The sequence below is a fragment of the Cydia amplana genome, chromosome 9, assembly GCF_948474715.1.
Source record: "Cydia amplana chromosome 9, ilCydAmpl1.1, whole genome shotgun sequence".
Lineage (NCBI taxonomy): Eukaryota > Metazoa > Arthropoda > Insecta > Lepidoptera > Tortricidae > Cydia > Cydia amplana.
The window spans coordinates 888,130-910,764 of NC_086077.1; the positions used below are offsets into that span (position 1 = coordinate 888,130).

At 38.8% G+C, this 22,635-nt stretch overlaps 5 protein-coding genes across 6 annotated transcripts in view; 4 read left to right on the top strand and 1 right to left on the bottom strand.

The window, feature by feature from the left end:
• Window positions 1–7,244, top strand: part of LOC134650927 (suppressor of cytokine signaling 2-like) — a 52,105-nt gene extending 44,861 nt beyond the window's left edge. For both annotated transcript variants that reach the window (XM_063505882.1, XM_063505881.1), the window contains exons 3-5: window positions 723–868; window positions 4,614–4,856; window positions 7,080–7,244. In XM_063505882.1, the coding sequence (XP_063361952.1) occupies window positions 723–868; window positions 4,614–4,856; window positions 7,080–7,173 (483 nt within the window). In that variant the 3' untranslated portion in view covers window positions 7,174–7,244. The remainder of the gene's footprint in view (window positions 1–722; window positions 869–4,613; window positions 4,857–7,079) is intronic.
• A 4,986-nt stretch (window positions 7,245–12,230) lies between these two features.
• Window positions 12,231–13,632, top strand: LOC134650918 (protein FAM234B-like). Its single transcript, XM_063505870.1, has one exon. It carries the CDS (start codon window positions 12,262–12,264, stop codon window positions 13,591–13,593), a length of 1,332 nt encoding a protein of 443 aa, XP_063361940.1. The 5' UTR covers window positions 12,231–12,261; the 3' UTR covers window positions 13,594–13,632.
• A 1,673-nt stretch (window positions 13,633–15,305) lies between these two features.
• Window positions 15,306–16,033, bottom strand: LOC134650633 (uncharacterized). Its single transcript, XM_063505566.1, has 2 exons — window positions 15,989–16,033; window positions 15,306–15,740 (listed from the first exon to the last, which is right to left on the bottom strand). The coding sequence occupies exons 1-2, from the start codon at window positions 16,031–16,033 to the stop codon at window positions 15,306–15,308; spliced, it is 480 nt and encodes a 159-aa protein (XP_063361636.1).
• Window positions 16,034–17,030: 997 nt separating this feature from the next.
• LOC134650793 (bone morphogenetic protein 2-like) lies at window positions 17,031–17,411 on the top strand. The gene has a single exon (XM_063505727.1). It carries the CDS (start codon window positions 17,031–17,033, stop codon window positions 17,409–17,411), a length of 381 nt encoding a protein of 126 aa, XP_063361797.1.
• Window positions 17,412–18,706: 1,295 nt separating this feature from the next.
• On the top strand, window positions 18,707–22,635 carry LOC134650794 (gastrula zinc finger protein XlCGF46.1-like). The gene is made up of 7 exons (XM_063505728.1): window positions 18,707–18,898; window positions 18,968–19,376; window positions 19,738–20,004; window positions 20,410–20,608; window positions 21,224–21,313; window positions 21,658–21,804; window positions 22,438–22,635. The coding sequence occupies exons 1-7, from the start codon at window positions 18,776–18,778 to the stop codon at window positions 22,580–22,582; spliced, it is 1,380 nt and encodes a 459-aa protein (XP_063361798.1). The 5' UTR covers window positions 18,707–18,775; the 3' UTR covers window positions 22,583–22,635.

The following is a 22,635-nucleotide window of genomic DNA, read 5'->3' on the forward strand; positions in this document are numbered from 1 at the left end:
ATAAAGGGTTCAAGTACGGTCTCACTATATGGCTTCTTCGAATTGTACTTACATTTTTTATCAGTATTGTGGGAAAGCCCACAGATAAAGTTTTTAGAAGAGATAAGATACATTTATAGCAAACCTATCATACGTTATTGACGATTTCCGTGAAAAATATCTTATTTCCTGTTGTAAATTCATTTCGCAGATAGACGAAATTTTACATATCTTCACTACATAGTATAAAACAAGGTCGGTTCCCGCTGTCTGTCTGTCTGTATGTTTAGATCTTTAAAACTACGCAACGGATTTTGATGCGGTTTTTTTTAATAGATAGAGTGATTCAAGAGGAAGGTTTATGTATAATTTGTTAACCCGTGCGAAGCTGGGGCGGGTCGCTAGTATATCTATAAAATGTATTCGTAAAGTAATACCTATTTCTACTTCTTGGAAGATATGTATGCATGTATATCAGCTCCCAAAACTCTAGGATGTGCTATTTTGTAAGTAAGGGATCTACTTTTGTCGCTTAATATGTAAAATCCTTCTAGGAAATTTGTGTCGTTCCATGGCAAAAGGTACCTTATGGCGGCTGGCGAATACGCTGTTATTCACGACGCTCTAATACGAACACGCTTCTTCGCGTCGTATAGCGCCAACCGCCATAGGGTATCTTTACCAATGGGACGTCACATTTTAAGATATTTCATATATCTAACAAAAACTTCATTTTCTTTCAGGGAGCGAGAAATCTTCTAAAAGAAGCGAGTGTGGGCGCGTTCCTGGTCCGGGACTCCGGAGACAGGAACTTCATATTCTCACTGTCGGTGCAAACGGAAAGAGGGCCCACATCTGTTCGGCTACATTTTGAATGTGGCTTCTTTAGGTAACTAGCCATTCATAATATATAGTCTGTTATTGGCTTTAGAGAAAACTCAGCAGAAGTTACCATAAAGGCCTCGTAACACAGGCGCGTTTTCCGGGCGGGGCGTGAGCGGGGCGCGCCGCTTTTAAAGCTGGTAAAGCAAATCTTGTCAGTAAAAATAGGCGCGAAATTCAAATTTTCTATGGGACTTTTCCTACTGACAAGATCTGCTTGACCAGCTATACATATAAAACGGTCACGCCCCGCCCGGAAAATGCGCGTGTGTGACGGAACCTTAAGGATTTTGCAGTATTTTACCAACTCCCATACTGTTAAGCCACAATTCGTGAACCACCATTAACCAGGAAAAAAGGAACAAAAGATATTATAGCACCGCGCGAAATTGCGATGGAAAATTTGGTAATCGCGCGGGTTTTACCTTAAGAGGAAAGGGGACAGTCGCTTCTCCATACAAACGTATTATAGGCTGCGTCCACGAGGCCTTTTCCCATCTTTTGCCGGTCACAATAAGCTTGTCGAGGTTACCACCGGAGTTCTTTCTAATAACATAAAAGAACGAAGTACAAGTCAAAGATCCTTATACACCTGCGGCGGTAGCACGGTCGCATTTATCGCTTGTCACCATGCCTGTCACTTTTAGGGCCACCCCACATCTAGCGTCTTTCGAGCGTCGGCGTCGGTCAGCGCTATGGAAAATGACGTCGCTGCGCAGTTGCGTCAACGTGGCGTCGAGCAGGGCCAGTTGTAAACGCCGACGCTCGAAAGACGCTAGATGTGGGCTGGCCCTTAACAAGTAGAGTCTGTGCTGTGTGGTCTGTGCTGTGAGTGAGACTCTATGTAAGTTCGTAAGGAGTGGACAAAGTGACAGGCGATAAAAATGGAACCATGCTGCGCCCGCTGGTGTGGTTTATCATATCATTTAATCATGCGCGTTTTTAGAGGTGTGACCATGCGTGACAATTATATGTCGCCTCTCGGCATGCGACATATTTAACGACCGCATGAAGTGGCAGATAACAGCGCGTGTCGCGTGAAATAGCGATGTGTGATGTATGCGTGAGGTTAAATGGGACATGCATTAAATATTAGGGACGGGTAAGGTCATTCTTGATCGTCGTTATCGTAAATATTTTGATATAAGTTGAAAGATATAGAAAATATATATCTCAGAACCAGTTGGATTAGACAGATTGGCAGGTCGAACTTTTATTTTAATAGCACAGCTTAAAAACCATAAACTATACCTAATAGTTATTTACGATAGAATACCTATTCACACGTGTATCGTATAACGTTTTACAGTACATATGGCCCTTTAATAAAAAAAATATCTATACTTATACCACGGCACCAGTGTCATTGCAGTCTAATAACCAATTTCCTACTATCATTTATTTACCTTATATTTAACCATTATTTTATCTCCCTATTTTCCTTCCTTATTTTTACGTCCCTATGTAGGTAGTTTTCTATGTATCATTTTCCTAGTTTTGACATTTCCTCAAAAGGTATGTACGTTTAAGTTTCGTCATATTATGCAGTTTCCTTGAGGAAGGCTTTATATGAAAAACCTGTCATAATGTGTCATCCGTGTAGGTATTATTTGATCTTGAAAATCGTGTTTTACATACAATAGGTTTTATAAGGAAACTAACTTTTGTTTTGCTTAGAGGTTTAAAAAAAAAACATACAACATTATTTTACACCTTTGGGGAATAATTTCAAAAATCCTTTTACAGTACATATGGTCCTATTTTCCCGCACTATAGTTCGTTTTTTTAGGGTTCCGTACCCAAAGGGTAAAAACGGGACCCTATTACTAAGACTCCGCTGTCCGTCCGTCCGTCCGTCTGTCACCAGGCTGTATCTCACGAACCGTGATAGCTAGACAGTTGAAATTTTAGCAGATGATGTATTTCTATTGCCGCTATAACAACAAATACTAAAAACAGAATAAAATAAAGATTTAAGTGGGGCTCCCATACAACAAACGTGATTTTTGACCGAAGTTAAGCAACGTCGGGCGGGGTCAGTACTTGGATGGGTGACCGTTATTTGCTTGTTTTGCTCTATTTTTGTTGATGGTGCGGAACCCTCCATGCGCGAGTCCGACTCGCACTTGGCCGTCTTTTTTAGCATTAGAAAAGACTACGCGATCTTGACGTGTCTTTTTATTGAAAAACACTTTTGAAAAATAAGTCACGGCAAATATGTAACAATTATTATGAATCATATACGATTATTTACATTATTCTGTTTTCATATGTAATAGTTTTTTTTTTAATTTATTTAGGTAAACAAACAGTCACTACAAGAAAGGCTTAAATATAAAGTATTTTTAACACTATATACAGTATGTGTGACCAACACCGTTCACCACTTATTACCAAATATGTAACAATTATGAATCATATACGATTATTTACATTATTCTGCTTTCATATGTAATAGTTACTGATTTTTAAAAAGCGTTTTTCACATTTCGTGCGATGTCAAAACTTTAAAGGGTCATATGTACTGTAAAACGTTGTACGATACACGTGCGAATAGGTAATTCGCAACTCGTGTCGATTTAAAATACTCCCTTCGGTCGTGTTTTAACTTGTCGTCACTCGTTTCGAATTTCCTCTTTTCCGCACTTGTATCGTAAATAACTATTTTAGTTGAAGGTCTACAACATTTGAAGAATATATATTTCAGGGTCTTATTATCAACGGTTTAGCTTAGGCTCTGTGTTGTATGTATAATTATTATGTACATATATGTATGTCATGGAACCATGGAATTTGAAATCTTTATAAAGTACAAACTTAAGTATATGAAATTACGACATTTAAATAACACTTTCATAGTCTGAGTTACCAAAATCGCTGCCAATTTACCTTTGTCTAACTTTAATAGTACCTATTTGTAGAAACTTGTTTGTATTCAGTTATAAATAATTAGTCTTACATTTATGGCTTCTTCCTCCCGTTATCCCGGCTTTTTGCCACGGCTCATGGGAGCCTGGGGTCCGCTTGACAACTAAACCCGAGAATTGACTTAGGCTCTAATTTTTACTAAAGCGACTGCCATCTGACTTTTCAACCCAGAAGGGAAACTAGGCCTTATTGGGAAAATTTCGTATATAATTTCCGAAAAATTCATTGCCGATACGAACCTTTGAACCCGCGACCTCCGGATCGAAAGTCGCACGTTCTTTACAGCGCTTCCTTAACATTTATATCTACATATGTAGACTCGACGCAAATATTCTCCAAACGAAATAGTTATTTGTACAACAAGAGATCAAAGTTTGATATTTCTTCGAGTGCTTATTTTGAGTCCCGTGCAAGCGAAAGATTCTATTCTAGATTCACGAGCGTAGCGACTGAATCTAATTTAGAATCTTGAGCGTAGTAAGGGATTCAAAAGCGCACGAGATGTAAATAACTTTGATCTCGTGTAGTTTACAAAACTTTTCACCTCAGCAGTGAGAACATACTTATTAGAGAACCCGAAAAATGTATTCCTTCTTCATCACTTACCTATTCACTCATGTTTTCTTAAGATATACCAACAATTAAGTTTTCACCTCAGCAGCTTGAACAAGGGTACTTTACTACTTAAATACAAAATCGCATTTTGTCTCACTCAGTGAGCAAAATGCGATTTTGCTCACTGTTTTTAAGTAGCAAAGTACCCTTGTTCGAGCTGCTGAGGTGAAAATGATTTTATATCCCTAACAGAACCTCTCCTGTTCCAGACTAGACTGCGAGAAGCCGCTCGCGCGCTACATGCCGCGTTTCCGCTGCGTGGTGGAGCTGGTGGCGCACTACATGCGGTTGCGCGCGGCGGCGACGGCGGCGGGGACGGGCACGGTGTGGGTGGACCGCGCCGGCGCGCCGCACTCGGCCGTGCTGCTGCGCGCGCCCCGCCGCAGCGCGCCGCCCACTCTGCTGCACTGCGCCAGGCTCGCGATACATAAAGCGCTGGACTCGGACCCTAGGTAATATTGCCGCGACTACACAATTACACATCCTAGATCGCATTAACTCAACGCTTACACAAATACTACATAAACATAAGGTACGTCATCTTGTCGCCGTCTTTATCTTGGCCAAATAGTCTCTTTCCAGGCGCGACAGGAGAAAGAAGTCCAAAGACGCACCGAAAACGCCTGGAAGAGCTATTGGTCAATGAAACACCTGATGAAGGGAGACCTACCTCTGTCACTCAAGCGTAGGCTCGTGGACATGTGCGTACTTCCAGTCCTCACCTACGGTGCTCAGACCTGGTCTTTGACGGAAGCTCAGAAGTTTAAACTCGGGGTTTGCCAGAGAGCTATGGAGCGCAGCATATTAGGTGTAAAATTAAGGGATCGACTCCGAAACACCACGCTGCGCTCTAAGACTCGAATAATAGACTTAGCTCGGAAAGCGGCTAAGTTAAAATGGAACTGGGCTGGTCATGTCTGCCGAATGCCGGTCGACTTGTGGGCCAAGTTAACCACAGAGCCGGCAGGCCTCGTCGGCAATGGCGGGATAACTTGGACTCCTTGAGAGGCTGGCCAGATGTAGCACTGAACAGGGACGACTGGAAGGAGAGGGGGGAGGCCTTTGCCCAGCAGTGGGCTCTGTATAATACAGGGTGGCCAACTTAGAGCTATACAACTTTTTTTTGCCGCCATTTTATTTTGGCGGTAAATATAACAGTTATTGCATGAAAATTAGTTTGTGTAGATACGGCAAATTTATTATGGAGCGTTTTACGACGGAACAACGTGTTTTAATCATTAAAAACAATAGAAACATTAAAAATAACGTTTCCCGGTCGATTAATTTCGAGAAACGGCGACATTGACTGGCCCCCAAGATCGCCTGATTTAACAGCTCCTGACTTTTTTCTGTGGGGCTATCTAAAGGGACGTCTCTATGCTAATAGGCCAACGAACCTTCAGCAATTAAAACAAAATATTCGAAACACTGTCGCTGAGATAACGCCAGAAATGTGTGAAAAAGTGATGAAAAACGCGATGAAAAGGGTTCGCATCTGCCATGCTGCTAGAGGTGGACATTTGTCTGACATTATTTTCCATGTGTAATTGCTGACCCTACATATTATATTACTTACTTATACTTATAATACTTAATATTTTTTATGTTTTATAGAATAAAATTTCAAAAATAAAGTGTATATCTCTTATTTGGCCACCCTGTATATAATAATATAATACGTCATAAAGCGTTGCACAAACTTTTATGTAAGGTCCTGGCAGAATATCAGCGATGTGGCTTGCCGCATCGTCATGCTGAGCCGGCGCCTATTCTCTGCCACGACACTTGGTTATGTCCTTTTATGTTTTCTTGTTCATATTGTGTAATTATAATAATTTTCTCTTTTAATTTAAGCTGTATGCCAATGTTTAATAACTTTGTAATTACCATGTATGTTGTGGAAATGAATAAAGTGTTTATCTATCTATCTATCTAATATTCGAATTTGCATGACAATATTGTCATGAGGGTCAAACCTTCAAGAAAAGATCGTCCTCCCATCTTAGAAGCCGGCGACTTACTTGTAACCGCTCTGATGTTGCAGGTGTCAATTGTAATCGATCTGTCTGCTCGTTTACCTTCTATATCATAAAAACAAAAACAAAAAAAACGGGGCAGTCGTAGACATCTCTTAGGAACCTTGCACTGAAAAACTCCGCGAAGGTCGGATGTTTTACCACGTTGGCTAGGGTGGGTAGGGCCAAAATGGCAAAATCGGAACTCTTCTAGTTTCGTCATGTCCGTCTGGCTGTTCATATATCCCTTTTTTTGTATTAAAGCACATCAAGGGCCCGTTTCTCAAAACCCTACAGGGTTTTGACAGCTTCTGTTAGAAAGGGACTTATAAGTTACAACTTATAAGTCCCTTTCTAACAGAAGCTGTCAAAAAGTGACATCCGCTTGTATTACAAGTTACAAGCTCTCCTCTCCCCTCATCTACTCGAAGGTTAGCTGGAAGACATCCCTTACAGGGATAAGTCCGCCTTTGTACCTTTATTTCTGTCAATATTATGTAAACCTGTATTGTGTACAATAAACTGATTACTACTACTACTACAAGCTTTTGAGAAACGGGCCCCAGAACGCGCTTGTAGATTATCTGATAAAAACCATGCCCAACATGAATACTTATAAAACTTGAATGTAAATTGTCTAACATAAAACTTTTATTCCAGATCGCCTAAACTATGGAGCGCGCCGAAACACCGCCTCCTACCGCTGCCGACGACGCTCCTAGACTACCTCGGCGAGTACCCCTACTCGATCTAGCACGTCTGTACCTAGACTAGATATGTAGATTAAACCTAGGTCTAACGTGACTTCTAATGTGCTGCCTCTTTCACCGCCAAAGACGACGTGCGCGGCTACAACCCAATATCAACCTTCGTGCATTCCAACAAGCAGAGATGCGATTTATTTGAAATACTTCTATTTAAAATGCAAATACAAAATGCAAAATACCTATTTTGTATTTTGCATTTAAATGCCTTTTAGTAAAAAACATTTTGTATTTTATTTGAAATACTTTTCGAGATGTATTTTGCATTTTTATATTCATTTCAAAATGCAAAATACTTTGTGATTAAGTTTAGCCAACATTACCAGTCAAACAAAATGAAATGAACGAATGACGCTTGTATTGCCGAATTTGACCGATAGAGGCGCCTGCTTGCGCCTGGCGCCAGCGCCAGGTATTGTTAAAAAGCGTGATAAATAAAAATTGATGTTTTATTTTTTTTTCACTTTTTAACAATACCAGTCCAGTTGTTATTAATAAAAGAAAAGTGTAATAATAATAAAATAAGAACTACCCTCAACCGAAATAAATGGCCACACAAGTCACAAAATGGAGCCATGGCTCTCTTTTCGTTAGTCTAGTTTTTTACATTATTTTAAGTGAGTATTATTCTCTTTATTCATTTTTCGTCTTAAGTTAGGTTTTATTACAATATGGATATAAAATTAAAATATAAAAACACTTACAAAAACAATATAAAAATATTATAAAAAAACCTAACCTAGGGTGCCGCCAGCAGCGGGGCAAGGCCCAAGCTGCCGGTGGTCAGGGCCACAGAGAGAGGAACCGGCGGACTATCCGCGCCGTGTCCAAGATCACCGCCTTCTGCATCTGACCCTTGATCCAACCACCTAGCGAGAGTCTCTCAAGATGTTGGTCGAGACTCTTCGCTATTAGACGAAGTATTATTATTATTAATAACAGAATTTATTGATACGCGTACTGATAAATATGACCAAAATGTCATGCATAAGGTGCCATGTTATTAGACGTTTTTGTTCGGCTCTGCATTGTGTCTCTATTTCTCATGACAAATACCTAAAATAAATAAAAATATCTGAGATTTGGTCAAAAGGTATTTTATTTTGAAAAAGTATTTTGAAAATACCTATTTTGCATTTAGCATTTGAAATACATAACGCAAAACTATTTGGTATTTTGCATTTGAAATAATAAATCTGAAAAGTATTTTGCATTTTGTATTTAAATGCTTTTTTAAAACCATTTTGTACATCTCTGCCAACAAGGTTCACATTGGCGCGCCGCACACGTTACCACTTCTTATTGTGCCTATGGTAGCTGTAACTCCAGTACAATTATAGATTTAATAAAAAACCGGCCAAGTGCGAGTCGGACTCACGCACGGAGGGTTCCGCACCATCAACAAAAAATAGAGCAAAACAAGCAAAAAAACGGTCACCCATCCAAGTACTGACCCCGCCCGACGTTGCTTAACTTCGGTCAAAAATCACGTTTGTTGTATGGGAGCCCCACTTAAATCTTTATTTTATTCTGTTTTTAGTATTTGTTGTTATAGCGGCAACAGAAATACATCATCTGTGAAAATTTCAACTGTCTAGCTATCACGGTTCGTCTGGTGACAGACGGACGGACGGACGGACGGACGGACAGCGGAGTCTTAGTAATAGGGTCCCGTTTTTACCCTTTGGGTACGGAACCCTAAAAATCGGTATCAGATTAATAACAATGATATTGCCACAGGCATGATAAGATGTGAAACTAGATTCTTTGGAAGGTAGTTCATAACTGAATGTGCATACATTTTAGCAACTTAAGAATTCTTAACTTGATAAACTCTCGTAGTAGCGCCGGACGCCCTACAATCACAAAATTGGAGTCACTACACCCGGGTACCTTTTTCATTGTAAGCACAGGTTGCTAAGGCAGGGACCTTTTACCGATTTTAATTTATGTATTATAATGTAGGACTAGGGACTCAACTATGGTATTTAGCGGAAAATCTGCATATTATTTAATTAAGTACTGTTTGTATATAAAGATTTGTTTGTAAGACTGATATTGAGAGCATCTACTTCAGCTGTGCTTGTTTACTACTTAAGTCGCTACAATTTTAGTTTGTTTTCTTTGTGAAATATAAACTGAATTACCCATATCATACACAATTATTTGTAATAACATGTTTTGTTTAAACAAGTTTAAGGGTAGATTCAGTATTTTGTTGTTGTAGAAATTTGACATTAATGATGACATTGCCACTCTTTGTCAGCCATGCAGAGTTAACTTGGTCCATTTCTAACCATGGCTACAAGTGGTACAACAAAAAATATTTTCCCAAACTGTTAAATTTAGATTTTTGTATTAAGTATAACAAATTTGAATGATTTGTTCCCTAATGCCGCTCTTGTCCATTCGAAGTAAGAAATCATCACACTATTTTGTTAGAAAACTATTTAATTTATTTATTATTCGGTTAAGAATTAGATTTACATGAAGGTTAAATTGTGTTCCTATTTCAGTTGGAAAATTCAGTTGAAAATTACTTCTCTTTTTCGGCGCAATCGCAAATAAAAATGTGACTTGAAACAGTGCCATGTACGGGGCATGTATTTTCTGGATATTTTAAAGGCTCGAACGCAACCGTTTCAATCGCCATCGGCAGGGTCGCCATGAGAAGCTGGTTTGAGGCTGAATTTGTAAATAGTTATTGTTTTCTATTTATTTCTTAGACGTAATGTAGTTAAGTAGAATAATTATACGCGCCATGTAATGGCGTTTATGTTCAATAACAAGGAAATATTAGATACCGCTACATTTGTCACTTTTCTGAAAATTAGGCAAGCCGGTGGAAATCGAGTTGTATGGCCAGGAGAATTGTGGCGGTATTTGGTTGGTGTACCAAGAGCCGGGGTGGCTAGTGATCACTAATAATATAGAATAAACATGTACCTTGAATAATCTCAATTATTTTTAGTATTTATCTGTTCATTAGTTCATCTGGGTTCCACTGTCTCTTCCCCAAGGTTAATCTAATCGCGAAGCTTGATGTAGATGGCGCTGCAATCGAATAGAAACTAACAGACATGGGCTTATGTGTTCGAATTTTAAAAAATCTTTTATTTGTGGAATTACGAACTCTAAAGAGCGTCCGCTAGCGCGGGCGGGTGCTGAGATAAGATAATATTTGATTCTTTCGCACGCGTCTGCGCCAGTTAGCGACGTTCATTATTTTTCGATAATCCGCTCACCCGCTCTGTGCAACCGCGCCAGCTAGCGGACGCCCTAGTTTTTAAACTCATTGAAGCGCCCTTGGGTAAATATCAAAAAAGTGCAAAATTTGCATCAGTTTTGGTCAGAGATATAAGTGGAATGGAACTACATATGTAAAGTCCATTCAAACTTCCTTTTGATAAATTGTAATAAATTTTGAAATGCATTAGAATTAGAACCAGTAGTGATTTTTCTAAAACTTGACGCATTCTGGTGTTTATCTGCCAATGAGAGTTTCATATTATAGACATAATCCTGATATCCGTCACCAAAGAAATTATCACAAATAGGTGACCGATTTTAGGACATGTAAAGCATTAAAATGCAGGGATATATGAATGGAGCTGTTCTTATCGTTATTTTTGAGTGTATTCTTGAAAATATGGCGCATAATCATTTTAATACGACAATCGAATCCGTCAAACACCGTAGTGACAAAGTGTGGATTGCCATAGTCATATTTTCATGTGAATTTGTCGTTTATGGTGGCATTTCCATACGGTGTCTGTAGATTATAGGTTGCGATACATTTTGCGCCAAATTTTCTAGCATACCTATGCAAAAAAAGTTCAATTAGTTTTGTACATTTTCTAAGAAAATATCACCGATTGTGCAACATAAGTGTGACATAATAGAAATGAGGTGTGTGTGCGTGTGTGTAGACTAATGTATGCTAAACATGAAAATAATTTATATACAGAAACAAATATACGTTCTGACTAAATATACCGAATTTTATTTGTACTTTTAATTCCTAATTGCCTAATAGAGTGTGCGAAAAGAGGAGTCGTGGAATGTAGTGTCGCATTGCCTATGTTTTGTCCCTCACGGAGGCACGCGTAATACCACTTCTATAGGATCCTACCTTCTATGCCGCACACATTCGTTGTTTTCCGTACGGAATGCCATGCCCAAGCGAGAGAGCGATATGCATTTGTAGAGCAACGTCCCGTTCCCACCTGTGACCTATTTTATAAAGTTACAATTTACAAGCGGAAGTCTCTTTCTAACCTTATGTGTTAGAACGAGACTTCCGCTTGTAAATTGTACCTTGTAGCTTTATAAAATAGGCCACTGTCATACTGTACGGAAACCGAATGAAAATTCCGAACGTCTGCGGCCAGGGTAATGATGCACAAAATAGAGCTAAGGCGATATATAGTCTGTACGGAAAGAGAAGAGTCGTAAATGTATTGGATCCCATACATTTCACGATTCTTCTCTTTCCGAACAGACTTTATGAGAAGAAATAGGAAAACAGTAATAACCGAACGCGTTTTACCCGCTGGTCAACCAAATCTTGTCAGTATAAAAAGGCGCGAAATTCAAATTTTCTATCTGACGATATCGTCATCGAATATCGAAATTTGCCGCCTTTTTCTACTGTCAAGATCTGGTTGACCAAGTATACCTTACCGATTTTACCAAAACGAATTCGTATTTTTATTTTGAAGTGCGTTCTGAAACATAAATTTTGATCCTAGATTTCCTCCAATCGTAAGTTAACTCTTGAAGGGGTAGAAGAAATTAAAAGATGTAAGTATATTATTTATATGTTATTATTTAGTATAGTTTAATATAAAATAGCGCTGTCCAAGAAGCTAAGAATATTGTTTTAAATACTAAATTAATTACTTTCATGGCAGCATCGGGCAATATACCAACGCGTTCTTCAATTGTCATCTGTCAAGGAAACGTCAAAGTCAGCCGTATTGTATTGATCCGCAGTATTTATTTATTCACCAAAGCTATAAATAAATTTGCCGATTTAACCAATAAACAATGTGAAAAATATCGTAAATGTAAACGCCATGTCAGTCAACGGTAATAGCGGTATCTACGCGCCGCTGAAGCAAATACTTACCGAATCTGATTCTGATGATGAGCGAAAAGAAGATGCCACAAAAGTCATCGGTAGCAGCGATCTGGACATCAATAGTGGTCTTAAACATGCGAAGAATATCAGCTTGAGCGATATGGATGACTTTAACACAAATGAAAACACAGTAGAAAGCACCATGGACAACGTAAGTTTCTTACAGTCTGATACCTCGAATAAGATGTCGTTTCCGCGCCGCTGCGCCTTCATAGCGTCTATACTGGTTTGTATATTCACTGTGGTAATATTCTTGTGGGGGATTCCGTGCTCGGAGCTGAATAGTTGCACGAATAACGAGTGGCAAGACAAAACTACTAGTTGGGAGTTACCATATGAAGATATTGAGCTGTCCGGTGCTATACAGGTTGTCGACGGAGTCGCGCCCAACACGAAAAACTTAATTTTCATTTATAGAGGTAACCATATGGTGCATGCGGAAAAAAATAACAAAATTATTAATGGTGTGCTGCTTATTGTGGGAAAATCGGGTAAGGTTGGTTGGTACACCCGTGAGGAAAGGATTCCGACTGAAATCAACTGTCACCTTATAGATGTTAACCGAGACAAGCAGAAAGATTGCATTGTATCAGGCTCGCAAGGATTGCTAGCAGCTATAAACCCCATCTCCGGGACTTATTACTGGTACATACATAAACAAGGTAACATTTTTAGTAAAATTGTAGCTATAGACTTCCCAATTCTTCTGAAAGACATGGATAAAGACAAGGTGTATGACCTCTTGACAGTTGCTACGGTTGAGCCTAACACTAACCACAACTCCTTGCTTATCATTTCTGGCGCTACGGGCAACATCATAGGTGAACCGATGACTATAGAAGACTGCTTATCAGTTAAGCTACTTACCGAGTCAGATTTGGTAAACATAACCTATCTTTGCAAAAATGGGTCTTCGGAAGCCTTCAGATGGACCTCTTATTCTGCTCTGAGCAGGAAGCTGGCCAAGTTAGACCAGACAGTGGTCAGTCATGTTTCACCAATAACAAATGCGACTAAGAAGCAGAAAATAAGCTTAAAGAAAAGTATTGGGAATACGAGGGAGATATTCACAAACGGACCTGGAAAGTTGATTGTAGAGAATTTTGGAGAATGCCCAACCGACTGCCAAGTCAAGCTTAAACTATACTTAGGAAGGAATAATTCTACAAACACTAGTTGGGAATACACTGCTAATCACGTATACGCAATGAGACCTAGTTCTTTTGCTTTTGCAAACTCTATACGAGGATTTGTACTAAAGTTATGACAGTGGAACAGCGCACACCTGGCAAAGGGTGCGCAGAAAGTCGACGATATCCCGTATAATGTGCAGAATCATAGCCCAAAGAATACTTATGATATTTTCTACTACCAGCCCATGATTAACGTTGCTTCTATATCATCATGTATCAAATATGAGAATTTCACTGCTCATGATATATCGGAACGGATTGTGTTAGTGTCATTTGATAATATGCAGACACATAATGTTAACGTAAGTCAGACAGATATCGTTCAAATATGTGTGCGGGGTTCTGTAGATTCCCCAACTCCTCTGCCGATATGTCAGCCTGATCTGCAGTATCAGGACAACTCGCTAATGATTGCAGATTTAGACGGTGACCATTCGCACGAGTTGATATCCTATTACAGTACATTTGTGGCGCCAGAGAGTTACAGTCCCAAAGACATTCCTATGGAACCTAATGATTTACATTTGACGTCGGTAGTTAGAGTTATTCGTTTGGAATCTGAATTGCCTAAGTTGTTTGTTGCTAATAATGTTTAATTCTAAGAATATTAAGTCACACGAACCTATCCGCCGCCATACCCTGCTAAGGCCCAAGGTCCTACGTAAAGTACTTCTTCAGTTCGATGAAATTTAAATTATTTTCAATTGGAACAGAGTCGCCTTTGCTTTGTTTCGTTCAATTTTCAAACAAAACAAAATTAACTCTATTTCCTACACCATAGGTTCAAATTTCAGTGGCAAATTTTAGATTTATCATTCGTATGGCTGGGCCTTAGGTTCGAAGTTACGCTCTCATTTTACGACACTCCGAATCATCATTTGATATTCACCAGTCGCTTTTTGGTTTCACTTTTCCTGGGATTAGTTGCCAAGCGGACCCCAGGCTCCCATGAGCCGTAGCAAAATGCCGGGACAACGCGAGGAAGATGATGATGATTTTACGACACTCCGTAATAATTCATTCATAATTCATAATTCATTCATCAATAATTCAAATTCATGCTAAATTTCATATTATTTCAGAATGTCGCTTTAAAATGTGAGCATAACTTAGATCTGTTTGTTGCTTGACAAAAGAGCCATGTTCAGATATTTTTAAACGCATTGGACGCGCTCCAATATATCTGAAAGCTATTTTAAAAATTGTTCAATTGTATGACGTATTATAACCACTTGAAATGAATTTTTTACTCGAAATAGAGGAAAAAATTCCAAATGTATAGTATCAATGATAAATTATCCATTTTAGTGAGATTTGGTACTTAAATCTAGTCATTTACACTGTAAATTGTAATATAATACCTAATATTAATATTTAAAATAAATGTTTAGTTTAGCAAGAATATTAAATTACTAATATAGAATGTGATCTGTAATGACTAATGATAGACAATTAAATTTGGAACTTACGCTGATATATTTTGGAAAACGATGTTTCATTCTAATCTTCTTATAAAATAAAAATATGGGTGATATTTAATTAATAAAAAATATTTAATTTAACTTATAGAAAATGTTTGTAAGGTTTGAACCATACTAAAAGGGCATTGCTGAGCTCGGTTCTATTTTATACTGCGACTCCCCACTCGTTGCGAATTTCCTATTTTTCGCACTTGTATCGTAAATAACTAGTAAAAATACATTTTTTTGTTTCAATAAAAGTTGTATTTATATTTCACTTAAATCTGCCCATTGCTTGTTGATATTACGCAGGCGTGTTCTTGTTCTCATTTGCCAGGACATTTCCTAGGCAGTGGGGTCGGTAAGATGGTGGTGGTGGTGGGAGGCTCAGTAGCGAGATCCACTTCAACCGAATAATAGTCCATAAAATTCCTCACAGGGTCCTCTGGATAATCAGGATCCCCTTCGATACACCCTCCATCGCAATTGCAGCCGAAGATATTGCAAGGTCCTTTCCCACAGTAAATGCCGGTCGTCGGTTTGCCGTCGTTGCATACTCTGACCTTGCACGGACCGGGACGGACCTGGTTGCCATTAGTGAATTCCGTGTGTCTGAGCCCGTATCGTACGTACGTATCGCACGGGCCGAATTCATTTATTTTTGGTACGAATGAAATGGCGAAAGTGCGGCAGCATACGCTTTTCACTGTTATGAAGTTAAGTAAGAAAATATATATGAAAATAATCTGCATTTTTACAGCCTGATCGTTTGGAGGCGAGGATTGTAAGGCGATTGTTGTCTAGGCAGGCTTATATAGGTAAGTATATATAGCTGCCGTAAATAGTAAAACAACATTTATTCTCACAATGCCTATTTGTTCACTAGAATCGGCTTGTGTACGTAAGAATTCTATTATTATAATAAATGCAAAACAATTCCTTTATATGCTTTTACTCAGAATCGCTATTGGGTTGGCGATAAGCATGATGTAAGCATGCCACTTTCAACCCGGACGTGTCGTAGGGTTGAACTCCGCAGATTCTTCGAGATCATTTACGGAATATTTGATATTTTATTTACCATTCGATGAATAACAACGTAACGAAGAAACCGGACTAATCCCAATAAAGCTACTGGTAAAGGGGCCTAGCCAAATTAACAAACGTACAGTCAGTTAGGCCTTCAAGTCAGTTTTATCTTGCACGGCTAGTCGGCTAGTCACATCATGTCCGTATTTAATTTTCCGGATACATTCCTCTACTCGAGTGTTTTTCTTTGCAATTTTCCCGTTACCTTTAAACCCGAGATACAATTTCAAATTGGCGCAGGCACTGTGCTTCCAACTGTGTGAATTTTCGGACGGAACATAAAAAATATGAAGATGCGTATAAAAACTTGCGCGTGCGTCGTGGTTAGCGTGATGCTTGCACTGTGTATAACTGCAAATGGTGCTCCACCGGACCTTAAGAAACTGGTAAGTTTACTGAAATAATATAAGAAAGATAAAGTGAACAAGGCCTCAGGGCTATAAGCGCGAAAATCGAAGTTGGTCAATTGCGGGCATTTTTCTCTGTCACTCTAAGAGAAAGATCCCCGCAATTTGCGAATTTCGGTTTTCGCGGTAGGCCCCCTGTTCCCAACTTCCCAGGGATGAAATTGTATCAGCATCTTCTGCATTGACCATCGACCCTAAAGGCCTAAACCCTACAGACGTGCAAGTGGCGGAAGGTTTCCAAAATGTTCACAAAATTCTCGTAAATTTCAGGAAAATTAGTTCAGGGAAGCTATTCTTTTGAAAATATAAAAAAATCAAGTTTCCGACGTCACATCGGTACCTAATAACCGCTACTAAGCGTAAGTTTTGTGCATAAGTAGGTACATAAAACGAATCGTCTGACGATTACCGAGTCTCGGATCATAACATAACATACACTTTTTCTTCCCATACCTAATATGTTACGAGAATCTCCTACCAAAGGCCATTTTTCAGCACGTCTTCTTTTTTCAGGCTACTAAACCTGAGGACCTAACGTCTCCACTAGTAGTTACAATGCCCGCCAAGCCAGCCTCCATTAACCAGCCAGAAGACAACTCCCCACCCAGTTACCACACAAGCATGCCAGAATACGTGTGCCAACGCCGGCCGCTGACCGTCAGATTCGCAGACTTAGGATGGAGCGACTACATACTCGCTCTATACGACTACGACGCTGGCTACTGTTCCGGCGAGTGTCTACCCCAGAACCTCCCGAACACGACGGGCCACGCAATCATACAAACACTCAAGAGGAAAATACAGGACGCTGTGCCGAGACCGTGCTGCGTGCCGACCGAGTTTGAGCCGATTGCTTTGTTATATATTTCAGAGGAAAGAGATGTGGTGATTAGAAATTTTTCGGACATGAAAGTTAAGAGTTGCGGTTGCCGATAAACTATATTGTTCGATATTAAACTTTCCTGAGACATATTTTAAACTGTTTATACGACAACGGTTTCACTCACTTGAATTTTTAGTCGCTATTGGCGACATGTTTCGGGCCCTTCGAGGGTCCTTCCTCAGGCTCGAGTGCTCGCGACGACTGCAACTCGTGCACTGATCGCGCCGCCCGCCTACTACTACCCGCTACTGATGTGCCGAAGGAATGCTTCCAAAATTGCGAATGTTCCACACAGGAAAGATTCAGAAACTTCTCACATTTTTGTATGGGGAATAAACGTTTCCGAAACATAAAATGGAAATTTCTTATATACTTAGGTATCTGTGACATATTCAAGAAATTTCCAAGAACTTTTCCTACTTTTTCGAAACTTCTGTACTTTAGGCCGCCACGACGACACAAATCTTATCATTCGATTGAAAAATTTGTGTGCGTATTTTTGACGAAATTGTCAGGAAAATAACGTCTTATCAGAGAAGGTAGCATCCTATAAAAGTGCATGGTCTACGCGTGCCTCCGCGAGGGACAAAACATACGCAATGCGACGCTATGATCGGTCGAATTAATTTGTTGCCCACCATAATCCATACTAATTTACGGTGGGGAATAAAAAAAATGTGAGACTGTGATAAGGACAAACAATAATAGCGCTTTCGCTGCTACTCCTACTGAAAGATACATAAGACTATCCCGTTCTGTCAGTTATCCACCACCATGCCCAATCCAGTTTAATACTAGATTCATGCGTTTTATGCTTTTATATACCTATTTCCCTATTCACCCCAACCATCCCTATTCACTCCGGTTGACGGTATCTATTTTCAAAGGTGGCAATACATTTATGTAAGTAATTTCATGGTATTTCCCCAGTTAAGATCCGGGAAGTAGTTTGGTCTGCTTGTACGGCTTAAACCACAATCATGCATCTTCATTGATAACTAGAAAATTGACTGCGTATACGAATAATAACGAAACTTTAACAAAAAAAATTACTAATGTAGTCTGTGAAGCCCTTTCCGTCAGTAGAGAAAAGCGGCAAATTAAAAAAAAAATGTTGCCTCGAAGGGTTATCGTCCCATAGAAAATTCGAATTTCACGCCTTTTTCTACTGACAAAGTTGTTTGACCGGCTATGAAATGATTTTTCGAATGGAAATGTACTTATAACAAGGCAGTATGGTTTAGTGCTTGAGCCTGTCCAATTTGGTGTAATAAAATAAAACTTAGTGCTGTCAATGTCATTATTGTTGCATTATTGTCATAACAATACATCAATAGGTCCCGTAGCCGAGAATAGTTTATTCTTTCTGATTTGCAGTTGTTTTAGGCTTAAATATTCAACACGGAAATCAATAGAAATGAATACTTGCAGAACCTGCCTTAAAACTCCAGCCGACACAGATATTTCTAAGCTAAAAAGGAGTATAAAAGACGACAACAGAAAATGCATTGATATCATAGCGTTTTGTCTGGATATAAAGGTAAACAATAGTGTTTGAACTTTCATATACGTTATATTACAACTATAACATGACTCAGTACCATTACAGGTTACGGAAGACTCCAAAATAACAACGAAACTATGCAACAAGTGCTATAGAAAAATTATATCGTTTTACAAGTTTAAGGTTCTATCTTTGAAAAATGATGCCTATTTGAGATCTCTGCAGCCATCTGAGCAGTCGGTAGACCAAAAAAGATCTATTTATGTAGACGGAAATGGAATTAAACATGAAAATCCCTTGGAAATTGATGAATATGGTCCTAGTATAGTTGAAGAATACAATACAGAGATCAAAATAGAAATAGACTTTAAACATGAGCGTACATTAGGAGATGAAGTAGATACTGAAAATGCAGACACACCAGGACATGAAGAAATAGATGTTAAGGATGAACATAATGAGAAAAAGGGAGATGAAAAGTTAGTGAAAATTGTAAAGAGAGGAAGACAAAAAGGTAATAGTAAAAAATAGATATACAAAAACCATCAAGTTTGTGATACTAGTTAGCATAACCACATTTTAAGCATTACTACACTTATTACTACACTTATTCAAATTCTGAGGCAAAATTCGTGCAAATTTTGAGGAACGTCAAAAAAAGTTTAATTATTACAGTTGGTCAAACTGATTTGTCAGTCAGTAAGACCCCTCAGGAAATCTATACTCATCCTTTTCTTTTGGGTGCTAGTACTAGTGTAAGACAAAGATAATATGATTCTCTCTGCCTATGTTTGAAATGAGACAGTCCTTTGACAAACTATAATTATGAAATTACTTTAGGTGCTGTAATCCAGTAATAAAACCTTGTTTTCTAGTATCATCATATAAAAAACGTGGCCATCCAAAGAAACTAAGTCTAGTGAAAGCAGAAAGAACTAAGCCAGAAAAACGAATATGCGAGGAATGTGGCAAAACAGTTGTGAATCTCACACAGCATTTGCTGCAGCACCGACCGAAGGACGAACGGAAGATGCTTCAGTGCCAGGCCTGCTCGAAGGTTTTCTCGTCAAGAAGCGGTAGAAACAAGCATTATGCAGTGGCACATTTAGGACATAAAATGAAATGTGATATTTGTCATAAAGGCAAGTTATTTTTGTAATCTATGTTGGCAAAAAATTATTTGGTGAACCTTGGTTATTCTGCAAGATTATAGCTCCATGATTTGTGGTAACTGAATTGTCGAACTCAATTTACCCTAGGCACAGCCATACAAAGAAAAATCCACCTACATACAATTTAACGTTGTTCAACAAAAAAAATCTGTTCACTAAGTATGGTTTGTCATTTTCTTTTTCAAAGCTTAGCTTGGTCTAACTCAGGGGTCGCCAATTAGTTTCTTCAGGGTTCCATTTCTTAAAATAAAATGACCACCTGGGTCCGTTTCGCCTTGAGTTTATTAAATAAGCATAAAAATTTAATAGGTTGGCGGTCTGCCATTTGGTGACCCCTGGTCTAACTTATCCAAAGTTGTCTCACTTGTGTTCCAGAAGTGTCAAGTGTGAAAACACACAAGATGCAAGTCCACAACCGGCACGAGTTGCCTTTCGGCTGCGTGTTTTGTTCGAAACGCTTCATCTCTCGGTCCGGGCTTGAAGCGCATGTGGCCGGGCACACTAAACATTTTACATATGAGTGTGATGAGTGCCACAAGAGGTTCCGATCTAAAATGTCTATATCTACTCATATGTAAGTACTAGAATGCCTTAAAGTTAAACAGTACACACACCTTACTTAATTCAGTCGGCCTAACTAGGATTCTAACTAGCATCCTATATTAACTAACATTTATAGACGGGTCTATCTCGAAATTTATTTTATTACCTTTGTGTACAGAACGTTTCGACACAGGTTTCACTGGTCGTGGTCGCGGTTAGCCGCGTAATAAAATAAATTTCGCGATAGACCCGTCTATATGTGTAAAACGCCATGTCAGTTAATATGTGACGTTATCTATGAAAAGGGACCTTGTTGTCGATGGCGCTTACATCATTATTAACGATGCTCCGATATAAATACAATGCCGCGCGACGCTGTGCGGCGTAGGCGCCATCGACACCCTTTTCATAGATAATGCCCCATATGTGTAAAACGCCAAAGTTTTAAATATTATATCCTATATATTAGTTCCCATAATTATTAAATTATTATATATAAATGTCCTATAAAAAGGCGTCCTATAATTTTTGTTCTTATTTTATTTAGTCTTATAATTAAATAAATACATATATTTATTTAATTATAAGACTAAATAAAATAAGAACTGCCCAGGTGTGTATTTTTATGTCTATATTTTTATTTCAGTCGGATGGTTCACATAAAAGAAAAACTGTATCAATGCCATCTGTGTTCGAAGGCTTTCTTCAAAAAGTATTCACTTCAAAAACATGTATGGTAAGCAAAAATATATAATATAGGTATTAGTATTACCAAAGAGAATTTATTGTAACAGAGAGTTAAAGTCTAAGAAAAAACGTGCCCCTTACCCCTTAGTTTGACATCTAAAACAGATGCCGCTGTACTGTGCCAAGTTGTAAGTGTCATTTTAGTACAGATATAGTGCATAATTGTTTTCCATTCGTATTTTTCATGCTACTTCAGTCAACCTCCATACTTATTGTACCGAGCCTGACTGAAATAGCGAGACGCTTTCGTACGTTTCCGTGAAAATACGATGGAAAATAATTATGCACTACATCTGTCTAAGATACAAGACATATTGTTCGACATATCGACAGGTCGCACACCAAAGAACGTCCATTCGAGTGCGAAGAGTGCGGCAAATCATTCGGAGACAGGACAACGCTGAAGAACCATCGCTTAACTCATGTAGACGTCAAGAGTTTCCGCTGTGAGATCTGCGACATGAGTTTTGTGAGGAAAGGGTAAGGGCGCCATTTGAAATTCCGTAGTTTCTCGACCGATTGTCACCACCTCACCTCTAGTGTCAGTTTGACGTGATATTTTTGGGACACTCTGTATATCTATTTTGTAGGATATTTTATACAAATTATTTACGCAATAGACTATTTTTTGCTATGTGCTACCGTTTACGAGTTATTTACGAAAAACTAAAAAGAACGATATTAGGATTGATTATAAGTAACTTTCCCGCTTTAAAATCTTTTTTAAATATGGATCCTAGATCGTAGCAGAAAGCGTACAAGATCTTTTTTGTAGACAATTTTATGTAGATTATGTATGTAAACGAACATTTTATGCTATGGGCCACCGTTTACGAGTTATTTATAAAAAAACAATGAAGGGACCTTTAAAACCCCCCTCCGGTACTTTTAGTATGTTGTTTAATATACCATTCCCTATAACTATGCCAAAACACGCGACTACACGAATTATTTTCCCCGATTGGCAATTTTTGGTTTTCGTTTGGTGTACTAATAACATACAATTAGTAAGAAGTACAGAGGCGAACTTATCCCTTTGAGGGATCTCTTTCAGTTAACCTTTGAGTAGATGAGATCCATTAATTAATGTCTCATGCAAAAATATGTTTTTAGATATCTATCGGCCCACATGATTAGTCACACGAAGGAGAAGCGATACCCGTGCGCGTTCTGCGGCGCGCGCTTCGGCCGCTCCGACCACCGCAACCGGCACGAGTTCACCGCGCACAAGAAATTTGTAAACGCGTCAAATGATTGAGGACTTTTATGAGAAAGAATTAAGGTTGAAATTCCCTCCGCGGCCGGAGTTCA

Coding starts and splice junctions, on each gene's coding strand:
- LOC134650793 (XM_063505727.1), top strand. CDS start 17,031: ATGCCCGCCAAGCCAGCCTCCATTAACCAGCCAGAAGACAACTCCCCA.
- LOC134650633 (XM_063505566.1), bottom strand. CDS start 16,033: ATGATCTCGAAGAATCTGCGGAGTTCAACCCTACGACACGTCCGG. Junction 15,741..15,988: donor CAACCCTACGACACGTCCGG/GTTGAAAGTGGC, acceptor CCAAACGATCAG/GCTGTAAAAATGCAGATTAT.
- LOC134650794 (XM_063505728.1), top strand. CDS start 18,776: ATGAATACTTGCAGAACCTGCCTTAAAACTCCAGCCGACACAGATATT. Junction 19,377..19,737: donor AAAGAGAGGAAGACAAAAAG/GTAATAGTAAAA, acceptor CTTGTTTTCTAG/TATCATCATATAAAAAACGT. Junction 21,805..22,437: donor ATGAGTTTTGTGAGGAAAGG/GTAAGGGCGCCA, acceptor ATATGTTTTTAG/ATATCTATCGGCCCACATGA.
- LOC134650918 (XM_063505870.1), top strand. CDS start 12,262: ATGTCAGTCAACGGTAATAGCGGTATCTACGCGCCGCTGAAGCAAATA.